This window comes from Toxorhynchites rutilus, chromosome 3 (genome assembly GCF_029784135.1).
Source record: "Toxorhynchites rutilus septentrionalis strain SRP chromosome 3, ASM2978413v1, whole genome shotgun sequence".
Classification (NCBI taxonomy): Eukaryota; Metazoa; Arthropoda; class Insecta; order Diptera; family Culicidae; genus Toxorhynchites; species Toxorhynchites rutilus.
In genome coordinates this window covers 178,853,566-178,872,497 of record NC_073746.1, presented here as the reverse complement: position 1 = coordinate 178,872,497, position 18,932 = coordinate 178,853,566, and the positions used below count along the sequence as shown (strand labels likewise).

Here is an 18,932-nt window from a genome sequence, read left to right as displayed (position 1 = left end):
TACTTTGTTTGCGGAGACATCTTACAATTCATTCGTCTCCGAAACCACAGCTTAAGGTACGGTAATGTGCTCAATAGTGAAATATATGATAGTGAACGAGCTGATGACCACCTGTGCATTCCCTATCACAGCCATCATTTTGATTGTACGATATGTGTATACGCCGAAAGATGCCCGACATTGAACATTTAATAAGTACAAAGCCTTCAGAAAAAAATCAAGAATCAAGTTTGTAAAAAAAAAACGCAAAAACACAACACCAAAGGTTCTTTTCAGAACCCCCAACATGTTCATAAAGAGTAAACAGTAAACTAATCCATTTTTCAGGTAGATAGGTAGGAATTCACGTAGGAGAAGAAAATAGAACAATATATTTAAAATATATATTTAGCAAAAGCTGTCCCCTTTGTATAGTCCTACGTCACTCCGGTTATGTCACCGACATTACCCACCCGTCTTTTTTACAAACTTATGAAAATAGCGCCTGGGCCAGAAAGTTTTTTATCCCTACATCACGATAAACAATGGGGACTGAATGAAAATAATCGAACAGATCCATCAATGGATTGTGTAAACATAGTGCAATACTACACCAATACGAAGATAGTGTATGCACTACTGCGTCACCACACAGCGAGGTAAAAAAAGTGTGTTCGAGAATATATTGTATACGGTGTAGTTTTGTAGAAAGAGGGATCATCGAAGCCTTCCAGAAGAAGCTAGGAAATGATTGAGGCCTCAAAATATTGTGAAGTGTGTAAAACCTATTACATAATCCCCCTCAGCTTCCAACTGACGGTTAGTAGTTGATGTTGAGCGCAGGAGTAACGACCCTAGTCTAAACACGTAACTACAATAATCGTAATTGTTGAAATGAAATAAAAAGCTACGACCATCGAAATGCTAGTGGCACCCTCATTCGAAAGCACATCATCCTGTGAAGTCAAAGTTTCTAGGAGGTTCTGCATTTTTGCGTTGGTACTAAACTAGGTACTCTCCACTTATATGTATTGCGGTAACCCCCGCTCTGCCCGCCATCCAGATATTATTGAAGGAACTACGGCTCTGCGATGCCGTTGAGAGTTGTATCGAAGTCGTCTGGTTCTTCCGTGCTTTCTACCTGGGCTCGACCCTTTTGGGATGAACTGGACTCAATAGTCCTTATACCTCCGTTACATGTCCTTTTTGTAATGGCATCTAGCTAGATCTGGCCAAAACATACCTGAACATTCGTTCGATAACTCGCAAGTAGATCGGATAGGTTTTCGAAACGATCCAACAAAGGTGTTTTTTTCCACATCGAATCAGACTGTGTTTTTTTTTCATCGGTTGCGCTTGCGAGTAGAGCGAAGCTCAAAGTGGTGCGCGACCGAGACGCAGAGGATACAATTCATACAGATTCATCACACACGCCACACAGCAGCGGCAAGTATAAGTTTATTTTTCTTTTGTCCTCCTATCATTCCTTCTACCATCTGTGCTCGATTTACACCATTGTTCATCTGTGTGTTTACCAAATCGGCAAACGTTGGCATTAGGGGTGTCTATTTTTTCTTGGTTACATTACCGTTGAAATTTTATTGGAACTTTTTTTCATTTTAGAATTTTATATAAATAAAATAAATTAATATAAATATTATCCGCAGCATAACCTTATAATATTTTTTTTTACTTATTCATTTTGATAATTATTATTTTCTGTTCATATCGAACAGTTGGCCGATTTTTTTTAATATGGCTGAGGACGGAAAGGACCCCCCGTTGACGCAATTGAATATTTCTGATACCGAACCTCCTCCTGAAGAGCAGGAGGATGAAGCAGAAATTGAGGTAGAAAATTCTGTTTACGAAGTTGATAGTTCCGAAGATGAGGAAATCGACGAGAAACAGGATTTTCGTCCTAAAGAATACCCTGAAGGCTCCAAAGGCCCATTCATTGTGTACTTTAGACGAAAATCCAAACCTCTCAATGTCATTCGCATCTCGAAGGAACTAACTCAACATTTTTCTGACGTTACCGAAATTACACGGATGGGGCCAGACAAACTACGAGTTGTCGTCTCAAGCAGGACCCAAGCGAACAAAATAACGCGCTGCGACCTCTTTGCGATTGAGTATCGTGTATACGTACCCTGTTGCAACGTCGAAATAGACGACGTAATAACCGAAACGGGTTTGACCCGAAAAGAGATAATTGATGGTGTCGGTCGCTTCAAGAACTCCACACTAAAAACTGTGAAGATTCTTGCATGCGATCGACTGAAATCTGTGTCACATAAAAATGACAAAAGAATTCTCAATCGGACAAACTCTTTTCGTGTGACTTTTGAGGGTTCCGCCCTTCCAAATTACGTTGCAATAGGGGCACTTCGTTTACCTGTTCGATTGTTTGTACCCCGGGTAATGAAATGCAACAAATGTATGCAACTCGGTCACACGGCCGCCTATTGTTGCAATAAAAAACGTTGCGCAGATTGTGGAGAGAGCCATGATGAGAATCCTTGCGCGAAAGAGCACAAGTGTCTTCATTGCGGCGGGACTCCTCATGATCTTATTCAATGCCCGGTGTACAAACAACGAGGGGAAAAACTCAAGCGTTCCTTAAAGGAACGTTCCAAGCGGACTTTTGCAGAAATGCTTAAGAGTTCCGTGCCAACGACACAGGACAATCCCTACTCCATTCTGCAGAACGACGAGCCTGTTGCTGACGCTCCCAATGCCGGATGTTCCGGTACATCGCAGGGTGCCATCAGGAAAAGAAAAATTACTTCTTTTCCATCACTCCCCAGAAAGAATACCGAAACTTCCCAAGTTGGAATGAAGCCTCGAACTGAACGTGCTGAGAATAGGCCGAAGCAAGTACCTCCCGGTTTACGTGGTCATGCTACCAACCAGGGGTCCTCAGCACTTCCCGGAACAACAACGAACACGTCTGTTCCATTTTCGCGGTCGAAGCAACAGCCACTACCTGGCCTGCTTGCGCTTTCAGACCTTGTGGATAACATTTTAAATGCTTTAAATATAAATGATCCTCTTAAAAGCATAGTATTATGTTGGCTTCCGGTTGTGAGAACATTTTTGAAAGAAAAATGTGGCTTTTTAGCAGCGTTCATTTCCCTCGATGCCTAATTCAGCACAAGAGGTCAAGGATTTGACCACTGTCATACAGTGGAATTGCAGAAGCATCATCCCTAAACTAGATCAATTTAAATTTTTAGTTCATAGTTCTAACTGTGATGTATTTTCCCTCTGTGAAACATGGCTTTCTTCAGCCGACGAGCTGAATTTCCACGATTTCAACATTATTCGCCTCGATCGAAATGACTCGTTTGGTGGCGTACTATTGGGGATCAAAAAACGTCACTCCTTCTATAGAGTCACTATCCCATCGATTACAGGCATTGAAGTTGTCGCTTGCCAGATACAAATCAATGGCAAAGAACTCTGCATTGCTTCGATATATATTCCTCCCAGGACTACGGTAGGCCGCCATCAGTTCTTTGATATTATCGAGGCATTGCCGGAGCCGCGGTTAATCTTAGGTGACTTCAACTCCCATGGAACAGCATGGGGGTCACTCTACGATGACAACCGTGCCACGTTGATTTATGATCTGTGCGACAACTTCAACATGACAGTTTTAAATACTGGGGAAGCAACTAGGATAGCCAACCCTCCTGCACGGGCAAGCATGCTAGACATATCTCTCTGCTCTTCTTCATTATCCCTGGATTGCACATGGAAGGTAATCCAAGATCCCCACGGTAGTGATCACCTACCAATAATTTTATCGATCGCCAATGAATCAAAATCTAGTGAGTCAGTCGATATTGCGTATGACCTCACGAAGAATATTGACTGGAGAAAATTTGCAGAATTAATATCTGAAGCAATCATTTCGATGCATGAACTTCCTCCCTTTGAAGAGTATAATTTTATATCAAGTTTGATTTACGATAGCGCACTTCAAGCTCAAAAGAAACGTGTACCGGCTACCACTTTCCGACGTCGTCCTCCATCACTTTGGTGGGACAAGGAATGTTCAAAGGTCTACCTTGAAAAATCATCCGCTTTCAAAAAATTCAGGAAAACTGGATTAGTGGAATGGTTTCGAAATACCAAGCTCTAGAAGCCAAACTAAAAGGTCTGATTAAAGCAAAAAAGCGTGGATATTGGCGGAAATTCGTCAATGGTTTGTCAAGGGAGACCGCTATGAGTACTCTTTGGAATACGGCTAGGAGAATGCGTGGCTGGAACCATACCAATGAAAGCGAGGAATACTCTGACCTTTGGATTTTCAAATTTGCAAGGAAGGTTTGTCCCGATTCTGTTCCTGCACAAAGCGTCGTACGCGATATTCCGCTCCAATGCGATTATGAGAATTTTTCGATGGTAGAATTCTCAATTGCCCTCCTCTCATGTAACAATTCAGCTCCGGGGTCGGACAAGATTAAATTCAACTTGTTGAAAAATCTTCCCGACTTGGCAAAACAGCGTTTGCTGAACTTGTTCAACAAGTTTCTGGAGCTGAATATTGTCCCGCATGACTGGAGACAAGTGAGAGTGATAGCCATACGAAAACCCAACAAGCCGGCTTGCGATCACAACTCGTATAGGCCGATTGCAATGTTATCCTGTATTCGCAAATTGTTAGAGAAAATTATTCTACTTCGTTTAGACAAGTGGGTCGAAACGAACAATTTGCTGTCAAATACGCAGTTTGGCTTCCGCCGAGGTAAAGGGACGAATGATTGTCTCGCGCTGCTATCTTCTGAAATCCAAATCGCATTTGCTCGCAAAGAACAAATGGCTTCCGTTTTTCTCGATATCAAAGGGGCATTTGATTCAGTTTCCATGGAAATTCTCTCAGAGAAGCTTCATAATCGTGGACTTTCACCAATTCTGAATAATTTCCTGTACAATTTACTCTCAGAAAAGCACATGAATTTCTCTCATGGCAACTCAAAATCTTCTCGTTACAGTTTTATGGGCCTACCGCAAGGCTCCTGCCTAAGCCCCCTCTTGTACAGTTTTTACGTCAATGATATGGATGATTGTCTAACTAGAGACTGCACGCTGAGACAACTTGCAGACGATGGAGTTATTTCCATCACGGGTACTAATCCCGTCGCTCTGCAAAAGTCGTTGCAAGATACCATGAACAATCTGTTCACGTGGGCCCTCAAGCTGGGTATCGAATTCTCTACGGAGAAAACTGAAATGGTCGTTTTTTCCAGGAAGCACGAACCCTCCCAATTCCAGCTTCACCTATCCGGCAAAACGATCCAACACTCTATGTTTTTCAAATACCTGGGTGTATATTTTGATTCTAAGTGTACCTGGGGGAGACACATTGCGTATTTGAAACAGAAATGCCAGCAAAGAATCAATTTCCTCCAAACAATTACCGGAACATGGTGGGGTGCCCATCCAGGAGACCTCATTCAGTTGTACAAAACAACGATATTATCAGTGTTAGAATATAGCAGTTTTTGCTTCCGATCAGCTGCCAGGATTCATATTCTCAAGCTGGAGAGGATACAATATCGTTGCTTGCGTATAGCCATGGGGTGTTTGCATTCGACACATACGATGAGTCTCGAAGTTTTGGCAGGAGTACCCCCGCTTACTCTTCGGTTCACAGAATTATCCTACAGATTTCTCATCCGTTGCAAGATCATGAATCCATTGGTGATTGATAACTTCGAAAATCTACTCCAACTGACTCCTCAGTCAAGTTTTATGTCTATATACCATGAGTACCTTACCCACGACGTGCACCCTTCACCAGGCATCTCCAACCAAGTTTGCTTCCCATACTTCTGCAATTCCTCTGTCATTTTTGATTTGTCCATGCGACAAAAAATCCATGGAATCCCAGATCACCTACGCTCCGATTCTATTCCGCCGATATTTTCGGCAGAATATGGGAAAGTTGGATCTGATAAAATGTTCTTTACTGACGGTTCATTCATAAACGAGTCCACTGGCTTCGGCATCTTCAATGAAAATTCCAGTGCCTCTTTCAAACTCAAAGATCCTTGTTCCGTGTATGTCGCTGAACTGGGTGCGATATATTACGCATTAGGGATCATTGAAACATTGCCCATCGACCACTATTTTATTTTTTCAGACAGTCTCAGCTCAATAGAGGCAATCCGCTCAATGGAGGTTGATAAACGCTCATCTTATTTCCTAACTAGAATAAGACAACTATTGAGTGTTTTGGTCGAAAAATTATTCAAGATTACCTTAGTATGGGTTCCCTCTCATTGCTCGATTCCGGGGAATGAGAAAGCGGACTCGCTAGCTAAGGTGGGCGCTTTAGAAAGCACACTTTTTGAAAGGCAAATTGCTTATAATGAATTTTTCCACATTCCTCGTCAGTATACGCTCGTAAGTTGGCAGCGCATGTGGAGTGGTGATGAGTTCGGTCGTTGGTTACACACGATTATCCCTAAGGTCTCGACGAGGGCATGGTTCAAGGGATTGAATGTAGGTCGTGATTTCATTCGCGTGATATCTCGGCTTATGTCCAATCACTACAACCTAAACGCGCATCTCTATCGCATTGGGCTCGCAGCAAACAATCTTTGTGATTGTGGCGATGGCTACCACGACATCGAGCATGTTGTCTGGTCGTGTATCCGGTTCCATGCTGCTCGCTCTCAGCTCTCTAGAGCACTGAGAGCACAAGGCAGACAATCGGATATCCCCGTCCGGGATATCTTAGGTAGCCGGGATCCTGATCTTCTGCTTCATCTATACCTGTTCCTCAGAAACGCCGATGTCAACGTTTAATGATGTTTCCTTCGTTGTGTCCCCGTTTCATATCCCTCCTAGCGATCGATAAACTTTTACTTAGTCGCGGCAATACATACACACACTCTTTACAGATGCACGGGCCAAAGGTTGTGCAGTCCACTGATCATTCAACAAGAGCCAAAGGTTGTACCGCTCATGACAACTCTACACGAACTGATGATTGCGCCGGCTAGTGACCATTCTATCCTGGATTCCTCGAGTCGAGAAAGACGCACCACGCTAGATATGGGGTACATACTAGGGGGCGTTGCTGATTAATGGTCAGCTGCATCCCAATAGGAAGTAGCCCGTGTCGGGCACACGTATAGAGCATCGAAGACTGCAACATACCAATTATGAGAACACTTGTAATACTAACCTCGAGCCAACCGCGAGTAATCGGTTACATATTACTAACATAGTTGTAAGACAAAATATGTCAAAATATTTGACTCCCGGCCCCGTCAGGCTAACGCCACATGTGCCTTAATAAAAAATATATTTTGGGAAAAACAAAAAAAAAATACCTGAACTTGATGAAGGATGAAATCCTTTTGTTGTACTTCCTCTGGTTTGCATCCGAATTAATGGTATTATCTGTCATAAAAACATTGGTGTGATATTCTCACGAATTTATGCAACAGCGCCAGTAGTGATGTGGAGAGCGTAGTCGTGTGAAATAGTCATACATATTCCAGTTGATCTTGGTTCGATTCCTGCTTGGCATTGTTTGGACTATTTTTTTTGGGTGCAATTCCAAGCTGACGTTCAGTCTCAGAGAAAGAAAGGTCTGCCCCCATACATACAAACATTCGAAAACTCTTGAAACAGGTGCCTTTTTTGTTCATTTCACCTTCAGCACACAAAAAAGCTTTTTTTTCTGCCGAAGATGAAATGTTTCCTGCCAACGCTAGTTAGGGTGTAGTATCATTTATGTACAACGTTGGTCGCACTTCCGACAGTCGTTCGATTTTCATAAATTTACAAATTTTCATTTTTCACAAATAATTCATAGGTATTTCTAAGGAATCACCTTACATTTCCGTTTATGTAAATTATAATACTACGTTTACGTGACTTATACTTGTATGTTTTCGCTACTCAATTACATAAGTTTTTTCACATCTTCAACTTCCGCTTTGTTATCTCCAAAATATTTCTTTTGGGCGGAATTGGAGACAGTTAAGATGATTCAGTTCTTTCACGATAATTTGGACTCCGTGTTTGCTGTAATGGCAGCTAACTAGATCTGGCCATAGCGTCCCTGAACCATTAATGAAAGTTGATGAGAGTGTAATCCGTTTTCTTTGAAATAAATACTCCGTTTTGTATAATTCTGACTACTGGAGACGCTTTTATCGTCAAAAGTGGGCACTACACTTTATTGAACATTAAATCATGGAATCAACTTTTTCTTATCGAACGACAAAACTTATTGAACTTCCATTTGCAAGTTTCGTGAACAAAAATTTACACATTGTTTCCTTGTACTGAAAACGTTGTACAAGTTTCAACAAGTTTGAAAAACATCAACCATCGCTAGACTAACCTTCTAACTTTGTAATTCACAGCATTTTCACCAAGGAAGAAATCTTCGAACTGCGTAAAATCTCCATGTGGGACATCATAATCAACAGCACCGACATCAGTGCGGACGAAATTCAGAAGGATGTCTTCCACTGGAGCCAAGGCGACCCATGTCCACAGCCGGAGCAGTTGAATGCCACAATGCTGGAACCGTGCAACCACTTGGAAGGTTACGATTACTTCTCGGGATCGGAGCTGGCATACATCTACTCTTGTGTTTTTCTCGGCTTTGTACCAATACTGTGCGCTGGTGTGGGCTATTGCGTGATTAAGCTTCAGAACAGTCGCAGGAGGAAATTGAAAATTAGACAGGAAGCTCTGAAGTCCAATGGCAATAGCAAGGGTTCAGTTGAAAAGATGATGGCGAGAGAATGGCTTCACGCGAATCATAAGCGTCTGGTGACGGTGAAATTCGGGCCCGAGGCCGCGATCTATACGGTTGATCGTAAAGGTGAAAAGCTCAGAACGTTCAATTTGAAGAACGTGGACGTCGTAACTGTCGAACAATCGCAAGAAAACTACAAAAAGAAGAAACCTTATGTGCTGCTACGTGTTCCGAATGATCACGATCTTGTGCTGGAGCTCGAATCAAACACGGCTCGGAGGAAGTTCGTGAAAAAGCTCGAGGACTTTCTGCTGCTCCATAAGAAGGACATGAGTTTTGTGGAGATCCAAAGGGATCTGATGCTCGCGAAGGCTGAAACTCGTGAGCGCAGACAGAAGAGGCTGGAACATTTCTTCCGGGAGGCTTACGCGTTGACTTTCGGGCTGAGACCTGGTGAGCGACGGAGAAGATCTGATGCTTCTGCAGATGGGGAAGTGATGACCGTGATGAGAACGAGCCTATCGAAATCGGAGTTCGCTGCGGCCCTAGGTATGAAGCCGGACGATATGTTCGTGCGGAAGATGTTCAACATTGTCGACAAGGATCAAGATGGGAGAATTTCCTTTCAGGTTCGATTTTGAAAATATTTATTGATAATAAATTAAGAACTACAGTCACTTGCATGTTTTTAGGAATTTTTGGAGACCGTGGTACTATTCTCGCGCGGTAAAACGGATGATAAGCTGAGAATCATTTTCGACATGTGCGATAACGATAGGAACGGAGTGATCGATAAGGGTGAACTCAGCGAAATGATGCGTTCGTTGGTTGAGATAGCCCGAACCACTAGTGTAACGGATGATCAGGTGAAGGAACTGATCGACGGAATGTTTCAGGTTTGTATTATGTCGTGCTTTATTTATACGAGAAACGAACGTGAATTGTCATATTTTTAGGATGTCGGTTTGGAGCACAAGAATCATCTAACCTACCAGGATTTTAAACTAATGATGAAAGAATACAAGGGAGATTTCGTTGCCATCGGACTGGATTGCAAGGGGGCAAAACAAAACTTTTTGGATACCTCGACAAATGTCGCTCGCATGACGTCCTTCCACATTGAGCCGCCCTCCGATACACGACGCAATTGGGTTCAGGAGAAAATTGATAGTTATACAACTTTCCTGGAGGAAAATAGACAGAACATTTTCTATCTGTTTCTGTTTTACGTAATAACAATAGTGTTGTTTGTGGAAAGATTTATCCGTAAGAATGTAATACCGTTTGAATGTGTTCAAATACTAATTGAGTTTTCGCAGACTATTCTTTTATGGCCGAGCACACGGATTTAAGACACATTATGGGAGTTGGTATAGCGATAACACGTGGATCTGCTGCTTCTCTGTCGTTCTGTTATTCATTGCTTCTTCTTACAATGTCGAGGTGACTTTTTGCTTCATTCATTGGGAAACAAACAAGCCATTATTAATAATATTATCTTTACAGAAACCTAATCACGAAGCTCAAGGAATTTCCCATTCAACAATACATTCCACTGGACTCGCACATTCAGTTCCACAAGATTGCGGCTTGTACAGCCTTGTTTTTCTCGCTATTACACACCGTGGGTCACATCGTGAACTTTTATCATGTCTCAACGCAGTCGATCGAAAATCTAAAATGTCTTACAAAAGAAGTGCACTTCACATCGGATTATCGGCCGGATATCACCTACTGGCTTTTCCAAACTGTGACAGGTTTGTGGTTATTCAATTGTGTGTTTGTATGCTAACAGCCATTCTATACCAGAACGAGATAGTGATTCTCCGATTTTCGTGAAAAGTGGTAGTTGTGTTCATATTTACAAAACATTAGACCCGCATTTTTAATTTTTTTCATTCCCATTTCCATTTTGGGGTGGTCCGACAAATTCTTTTTTTCCCTTTTTTGTTTCCAAAAATGACGCTTTTTAAAACTACATAACTTTTGAACTACTAGATCGGTTCAGATGATTTTTTATTTATTTATAATGATGCTACATCCAATTGAGGGGTTAGATCTTCTTCACAATGTTTCGCCAATAAACCCGATCCATGGCTGCAGTTCTCCAACTCCCGGCCGTACTGATTCATGTCAAGTCATGCTCCTCCTGGTCCAACCACCTCGCTCGTTGGGCTCCTCTTTTTCTTGCTTCCACCGGATTGGTTGCCAGTTCGTGGTTCATCCTCCATCTCCATATTCCGTATTCCCGTACCAGCGTTGTCAATCTTCCAGATTTACCTGGAATCTTCCAGACTTTTATGGATTATCCAGACATCCAGACTATCTTTTGTCTAGCCCAGACTTTCTACGATTCGTAGTTGCTCAATGAGATCCCACATGGAACTAAACAAATGTATCGAGGATTTATTCAATCATTTCCTGAAATCATTGCATGGCAGGTGTGTTCCTATTGGAAAATCAGGCATAAAGCTCGCCATACCCCTGGTTTAATACCTAAATTCAAAAGGCTATGATTGATCGTGATCTAGCGTACAAACAATGGAAAATTTCTAGAAACCAAAATGATTTTACTTTTTTTACAATTGAGAAATTCAACGAATCTGTTAGTGGTTCAAGCAAAACGTAACTATTACAACACTCAACTATCTGCTAGCTTGTCACCTAATGAGTTTTGGAAAAAGTTTCGGGCATTAGGATTTTCTAGCCGATCAATGCGAAACGATATAAATTTCGATGTCAATGAAATGAATGGTAACTTTCACAATTTTTTTTCTAATGAAATTACTAATTCATTCCATCAAATGCCTGATTCTGGTTTGGACGATAGTTTTCGCTTCCGATGTATTCATGACTACGATATTATAAATTCTATTAATGAAGTTTCGTCAAATGCTGTGGATCTAGACGACCTTCCTATAAAATTTGTAAAATTAATCCTTCCTGTTTTACTTGATCCATTAACATACATGTTCATCAATACCATTATCCATTCCAAATATCCCTAAGTAGGAAATACTCCAAAATAATACCTTTGAAAAAGAAAAACAACATAGATTCATTGGACAACTTACGACCCATAAGTATTTTATGCGCGATATCGAAAAGCTTCGAAAGAATTCTTAAAATTCAAATGTGCTCTTATTTGCATGAGCATAGTTCAATATCATCTTTTCAGTCTGGTTATCGTGCTGGTCATAGTACCAAAACGGCTATGCTAAAAATTTATGATGATGTGCTGCTATCGACAGCAGTGGTGGCAAAGTGGTCATGATTTTTTTAGATTTCTCTAAAGCTTTTGATACGATTTCTCATAATCAGCTGTGCAATATGCTTAAATTGCTTTTTAATTTCAATACTGATGCCGTTAAACTTATTGAATCATACTTACGTGATCGTAAGAATGCAGTCTGGTCAAATGGAATTCTCTCAAATTTCCTACCAGTTACTTCGGGTGTGCCTCAGGGGTCGGTTCTAGGTCCAATTCTTTTTAGTCTCTATATTAATGATCTTCCGTCAATCTTGAAATTTTGTTCGATACACCTTTTCGCAGATGATGTTCAACTATATATGAATTTTAATGGTATGAACAACGAGACTATTTGTAGACTAGTGAACGGTGATTTAGATTGTATAAAAACTTGGGCAGACTCTAATTTTTTGAAGCTCAATGCACAAAAATCACAAGCTTTGTTCATTAAACGTGGTAGTGATAATGAACCTCCGATTTTGAAAATTGGGATCGACACAATAAGTTTAGTCAATAATACCACTTGTCTAGGATTCACAATTCAGAACGATTTCCAATGGGATAAATTTGTTTTGTCCCAATGTGGCAAGATTTACGCTACTTTGCGATGTTTCAAATCAAAGAGTTATTGCTTGAATAAAGATACTAAGCTTAGGCTTTTTAAAAGTTTCATTTTATCATACTTCATATCGTGTGACTTTCTTTTGATTTCGGTTAATGTGCCAACTTTGGACAGGCTAGGGGTAACACTTAATACTTGTGTTCGTTTCGTTTTGAATCTCAGCCGCCTGGACAGCGTTTCTCATTTACAAAGCGAACTTTTGGGCTACTCATTCCACAACTTTATCAACGCTCGTTCTTGTCTTTCGATTCATAAAATAATCACTACTAAATGCCCTACATATTTTTATGAGAAATTGGCGCCTTTCAGATGTGACAGACTAAATAAATATGTTTACCGACACACACCACTGCATTATATGGGAAAACATTATTTGTAAGAGGTGTTTGTCTTTGGAATTCTCTTCCCAATTATATGAGAAATCAAACATCATTTACAACATTCAAGAAGCAATGCAAAGAATACCTGAATTAATTTTAATAATTGTTATAGTTTAATTTTTGTTTTGTTTTCTTAATAACTGAATTGTATTATTGTTATTTTTTTATGTTATGTCAGTAGTAACAAGCCGTATGCTATGTAGCAATTTACAAGATGCAAAATCTTATGCTATCCATGAAACAAATAAATATAAATAAATAAATAAATGGAAGGGGTAAATTCTACGTGCTCACGCTAAGCAAACGTCAAACGCATAATGAGTAGTGCTGTTGGATTTGTTCCTACTATGTAATTATTCAAAAGTAATTCTCAAATGAAATGATAGTGAAACCAAGGGATTACTCTAAAGAAGCAATTGTGATATTAACTTTATAGTTATATCATCAGCGCGTTAAGCATTTCAAGATATTAGAACAAAGTGTCCGAAATTTGATGTTGTCCGAAATATGATTCAGAACGGTAATTGATTTTGATATTGATATATTTTAAAACATAGCTCTGGGGTGAATTTGATCAATCTATTTTTCATCATTTTGTAGTTTAATTTTCACGAAAAGAATTCACTAATTTCTTCGCCTACGGTCATTTATTGGTTATTCAAGGGTTTAAGGATTCAAAATTCTAGTTCGATTCACCTAAAGGTGTAGTCGTGCCTTTCTCATATATCATATATTCAAAGTTTCATTCGCAGGTCATCTGGATATCATGCAGGTTGTTCTCTTTCTAATGTGGCTAAAAACCCTTGAAATGTATGCACCACTTTTGACAAATCAAGAAGTTCGATATGGCGCATGATGGAATTTGGTGTTGGTCATAAATAGGTCACTTCCCTCGGAAACTTGACCCGAAACATATCCAGGTTACGTCAATAAGGTCGTATAGGCTTGAGTCGGCCTGCTGGAATCGTCTTTTCAAATGTTTCGGATGAATAATTGAGATCAGTCCTTGCACCCAATCGTTTTTTGTAAGTTTGAGTCATTTTGAACGAAAATAAAACATTTTATCTTGGTTTAAACAACACTCAACGATTCTCCGAAGCATGGAAATGTGAACACATAGCATGGTTATTTTTGAAGCTGATTAATATAGTGGTACTGTTAGATTAGTGGATTTTTTGATGCAGGGTTGACTCGAATGAAATTCAGGTCGTCTTGTAACAAAAATTGCTGTTTTTCATGGTGATTTTTTGTTGATTTAAATTGATTGCTCACACTTGTTTCAAAAGTGTTTAAAACTTTTTTATTGCTGTTTCAACTCGTGGAGTATCGACTGGGTGTGAATTAATAGTTTAGCATCTATAAATATCGTTTTGTTGTGTTGAAAATATATTTCTATGTCATGCTTAGAAATGGAAACGAAAATGTTATTCAGGAAAATAATAATTTTTATGTCAATTAATAAGAGATTCGTTGGGAACCATTGACCTTCATGTGATTATTGAAAATTTCATATAAAAATAGTTTTAAATTTAATTGCATAATTCCTCCGAAAATTTAAGTTTCTTTTCAGTAGTATTTTTGATCAATTCCACACCGGTGATCCCCCGGATGACGATACTTACTCGAACAGTATTAAAATTATTTCAATATATCCACAAAAATCTCATTATTGTAATAGAAAGTACTTTTCAGAAAAATAGATCTATTTAAGATTCCTTGCAGAAAACTTGATAAGGTAAATGATTTTGGCTTGTCCAGTCGAAAATATGATCATGGTTTGTCCACTTCTTTGAATGCTCTAATTCAGCACACTTTTGTCAAATCGGGTATTCGAATGTATCAAAATATATAAATAAAATTGTCTTTTTCATGATTTACAGTAGTTTTATAGTATATTTTTACGGAATCAAATGTTTTAAAGGATTATAAAATACACCATCTATTGATGTCAATGCGCCCCTCATTCGAGCTAACTTTAAATTGATCACCAGATGATTTTTTCGCATGTATTCAGACCTTTTCTGGATTATAACACTTACAAATATTGTAAACATCATTCTTGCACACCATTTGTATTAGATTTACTTAGCTAAACCATTGAATTAACGCATTTTGATGAACTCAATTCTGATCATGAATTGTCTAATTCAATAATGTTGTTTTGTCCACATGATTTCTATGGCAACCGCTTGGCGCGCTGCAGTTTGTTTATTGTGTCCTTCGCGCATAGCAGAAATAAAGTTTCTCTGTGTTGAGTGTGTGGTGAACATTTTAAAATGCCCAAGAAAAGGCAATATTCTGAAGAAAGCCTAAATAATGGATGGATCAATATGATGACAGTAAACTCAAGCAATGATAAAAGCAACATCTAATTGAGAATTCGAATGTTTTCATTCAAAAATGGCGATTTCTATGCCATGATCCTTTTTTGGTCAAACCATGATCATAATTCCTCTTTGAGAAAAATCGTTAAAAACCATACAAATTTGAATAATTTCAATTTTTGAACAATTTCAACGCCAATATGGTAGTATTAGCAACTAGAGACTTGGGGATTTTTGACAAACCGAAACTCGTATCGATTATATGTGATTTGCATTATATGTGATTTGCATGAAAATCGATTTGCATTTACTAGTTGCGTAAAACCCCCCTCAAATCGGACAAACCAAGATCATTTACCTTACTCTATTAAAAAATATTCATTCTAGACATTTTTGATTTAATTATCGTTCATTATTTTTATGTAAAAAAGTTTTTATTTCTTCCTAAAATGTGATCCTTTATTTGCTTCGTGCACACATGCAGTTTTTCCCTGTTTCGTGTTAGTAAATAAAGAGCCGAATATTCGGCCTCGAAGCTTGCCGGATATCCGGAATCCGGTATTCTGCCAAACTACTACCTATTCATCACTAATTTTCATTTTGCAGGCGTCACGGGAGTGCTGCTCTTCATCATCATGTGCATAATCTTCGCTTTCGCGCATCCGACCATCCGCAAAAAGGCGTACAAATTCTTCTGGAACGCCCACTCGCTGTACATTCTGCTCTACGCGCTGTGCCTCATCCATGGTCTTGCACGTCTCACCGGAGCTCCCCGTTTTTGGCTTTTCTTCATTGGACCAGGCATTATCTACACGCTCGACAAGATTGTTTCATTACGCACAAAATATATGGCACTGGATGTTATCGAGACCGATCTGCTCCCATCGGATGTCATCAAAATAAAGTTCTACCGTCCCCCGAATCTCAAGTACCTTTCGGGACAGTGGGTGCGACTCTCGTGCACTGAGATCCGACCCGAAGAAATGCATAGCTTCACGCTAACTTCGGCCCCGCACGAAAACTTCCTCAGCTGTCATATCAAAGCACAGGGGCCGTGGACTTGGAAGCTTCGCAACTACTTCGATCCCTGCAATTACAATCCGGATGATCAACCCAAAATTCGAATCGAGGGACCATTCGGTGGCGGCAACCAGGATTGGTATAAATTCGAGGTCGCCGTTATGGTCGGCGGAGGCATCGGAGTAACACCATATGCTTCCATTTTGAATGATCTTGTGTTCGGTACGAGCACCAATCGATATTCGGGAGTGGCCTGCAAAAAAGTTTACTTCCTGTGGATCTGCCCGTCGCATAAACATTTCGAATGGTTTATTGACGTCCTGCGAGATGTGGAGAAGAAGGACGTGACAAACGTACTTGAAATTCATATCTTCATCACCCAATTCTTCCATAAGTTTGATCTGCGAACAACGATGCTGGTGAGTTACGATAACATACTTCATTGACATACACTTAATGTTGTTCTATCTTCTCTCCCTTGTTTGCAGTATATTTGCGAGAACCACTTCCAGCGCTTGTCAAAAACATCCATGTTTACTGGTCTGAAGGCAGTGAACCACTTCGGTAGACCCGATATGTCTAGTTTTCTTAAATTTGTACAAAAGAAACACTCCTATGTAAGTTGCACAAACTAGGGTTCTCTCAAGCATCATTTCATTAATTCGACAAATCGTTTCAGGTTTCGAAAATAGGGGTGTTCTCGTGTGGGCCCCGTCCGCTCACCAAAAGCGTAATGTCGGCATGCGACGAAGTGAACAAGGGTAGAAAGTTGCCATATTTCATTCATCATTTCGAAAACTTTGGCTAAACAAGCCGAGGGCGGCATTCGCGCGGGCTCTTCTTCCTGTTTTGCTCATTTAGGTTTCTTTTTATCTATTCATTATAAAACCTGTGTATTGTTAATCTAGAAAAGTGAAGCGATGTATCACTAGGATAACCATATCTGATATTTGTTAAGCCCAAATGTCACTGTGAATTTGAATGTGAATGTCGATTCGTGTCTGTATCATAGATGAAGTATTAGCTGAAGTGTCTCAAAGGCCTCGAAGCGTATTTATTATTTTTGTCTAAGCGAAAAACAAGTTAGCAAGAAATTCATCGTAAACCAAGTGAAGAGCAGTTGTACATTTACATTGAAAACAAAACCATTAAACCGTTATCCAACGCCTCGTACAACTCTCATAATGAAAACAAGAGTGATATTATCGTTAGATCATCTGATAACAATATCATTGTGCAAAATTAATCTTCTCGTTGACTTAGAACAAAGCGACATAACGTGGTAATTGCGATTGAGAGAAGCCTAGCTTTACATACCGAAGATAAACTGCCCGATTTCAAGAAGCAATAAAAGCATGTAGGTTTAAGACAAATCTGCTTTATCGAGTATTATACTTACCTTTCTCTCTGGCTCGTTGAAACTATAATAATACTGTTACTTTAGAACCCCACCATAAACTGCTTCCATAACACACTGTGCGTAACGCCTTTTCTCAGTGCTATTTTTCTGTCCAGGAAGACTACAATGTTGTTCATTTTATCCATCTAGAAGTGTAATAAAAAATCAGTGACACTGTTGATAGAAATTGTAAATAGTTTTGATAAACTGCCTGTATTTATTATCGGAAATAAAAAAAATACATATAGGAATACTGCTCATGATTCGTAGCAATCTTTCGAATTTCCCTACACATTTTTTATGCATTTTCGTAGAGTTATGAGTCTTAACTATACAAGTTTAGCCGGAAAATATGAACTGGTAATGAAAAAAGGGGAGCTAGACTAGAATTTCCGATTACAGTTCCTTGTCCATATTTAGCAATGTTATGCGTTTCCAGCAGCGTCTTCTAGACTATTCCAGCACCAGAGAGCACCACAGTTCTTGGGACCTCCCTTAGCCCCCACAGATCTTATGAGCTTAATGCTCAACAGTCGGTATTTGTAAATTTTTGTGCGACCGTGTTCTTCTCTTTTTTTTGCGACATCGATGACGGTAACTCATCGGTTGTCCTTGTCGTAAAACATTTCTAGACCGTTTCCCATACTCTATATGTGCTCTCTATATTCGGCAAGGCTGGTGGCAAATGTCATCAACCTGTGGGTGTTGGGTGTTTTTTGGTTGGCATAATCCTGTCCTGGATGGCTATCATGTCCACTTTTATTACTGAAAAGAGATAACCACGCGTTAGCCGTAGATTTGATACGACTATGTCAACTTGTGTGCACTCGAATTGAGGAGAGGGCAGCACTACTTCTGCTCCCAAACTGCTATCTTCTCCTCCACCGTCAAGTAAGATCGCTCTACACTCTGTCCGTCGCGCAGGCAGCCCGCTATGAAGACCGTACTCGAAAAATGCAACAGACAAAAATAATCACCAAGAATTCATTCAATTCAGAATTCAAGCCTGTCCACGTTAAATTTCGGACACTTTTCTTTCAGTGTAGTTTATGAAATATTTCACTAATCAATGAAATATGAAAAACCCTCCTCTTTATTTCGATATCCAACATGTTTACATTCTTCTTCAATTTAGTAAAATGACGTCAAGTGGAAGTACGCAAAGGCATTTTGCGCGAACGGCAGCAAAGGCATTTTGCGCGAACGGCAGCAAAATCCAAC

At 39.8% G+C, this 18,932-nt stretch overlaps 1 protein-coding gene across 12 annotated transcripts in view; it reads left to right on the top strand.

Annotated features, from left to right (window-relative positions):
• Positions 1 to 17,962, top strand: part of LOC129780044 (dual oxidase) — a 172,530-nt gene extending 154,568 nt beyond the window's left edge. For all 12 annotated transcript variants that reach the window (XM_055787918.1, XM_055787921.1, XM_055787920.1 and 9 more), the window contains exons 8-15: positions 8,376 to 9,345; positions 9,409 to 9,612; positions 9,673 to 9,982; positions 10,036 to 10,159; positions 10,223 to 10,473; positions 15,899 to 16,731; positions 16,801 to 16,929; positions 16,992 to 17,962. In XM_055787918.1, coding sequence (XP_055643893.1) covers positions 8,376 to 9,345; positions 9,409 to 9,612; positions 9,673 to 9,982; positions 10,036 to 10,159; positions 10,223 to 10,473; positions 15,899 to 16,731; positions 16,801 to 16,929; positions 16,992 to 17,120 — 2,950 coding nt within the window. In that variant the 3' untranslated portion in view covers positions 17,121 to 17,962. The remainder of the gene's footprint in view (positions 1 to 8,375; positions 9,346 to 9,408; positions 9,613 to 9,672; positions 9,983 to 10,035; positions 10,160 to 10,222; positions 10,474 to 15,898; positions 16,732 to 16,800; positions 16,930 to 16,991) is intronic.
• The last annotated feature ends 970 nt before the right edge of the window (positions 17,963 to 18,932 follow it).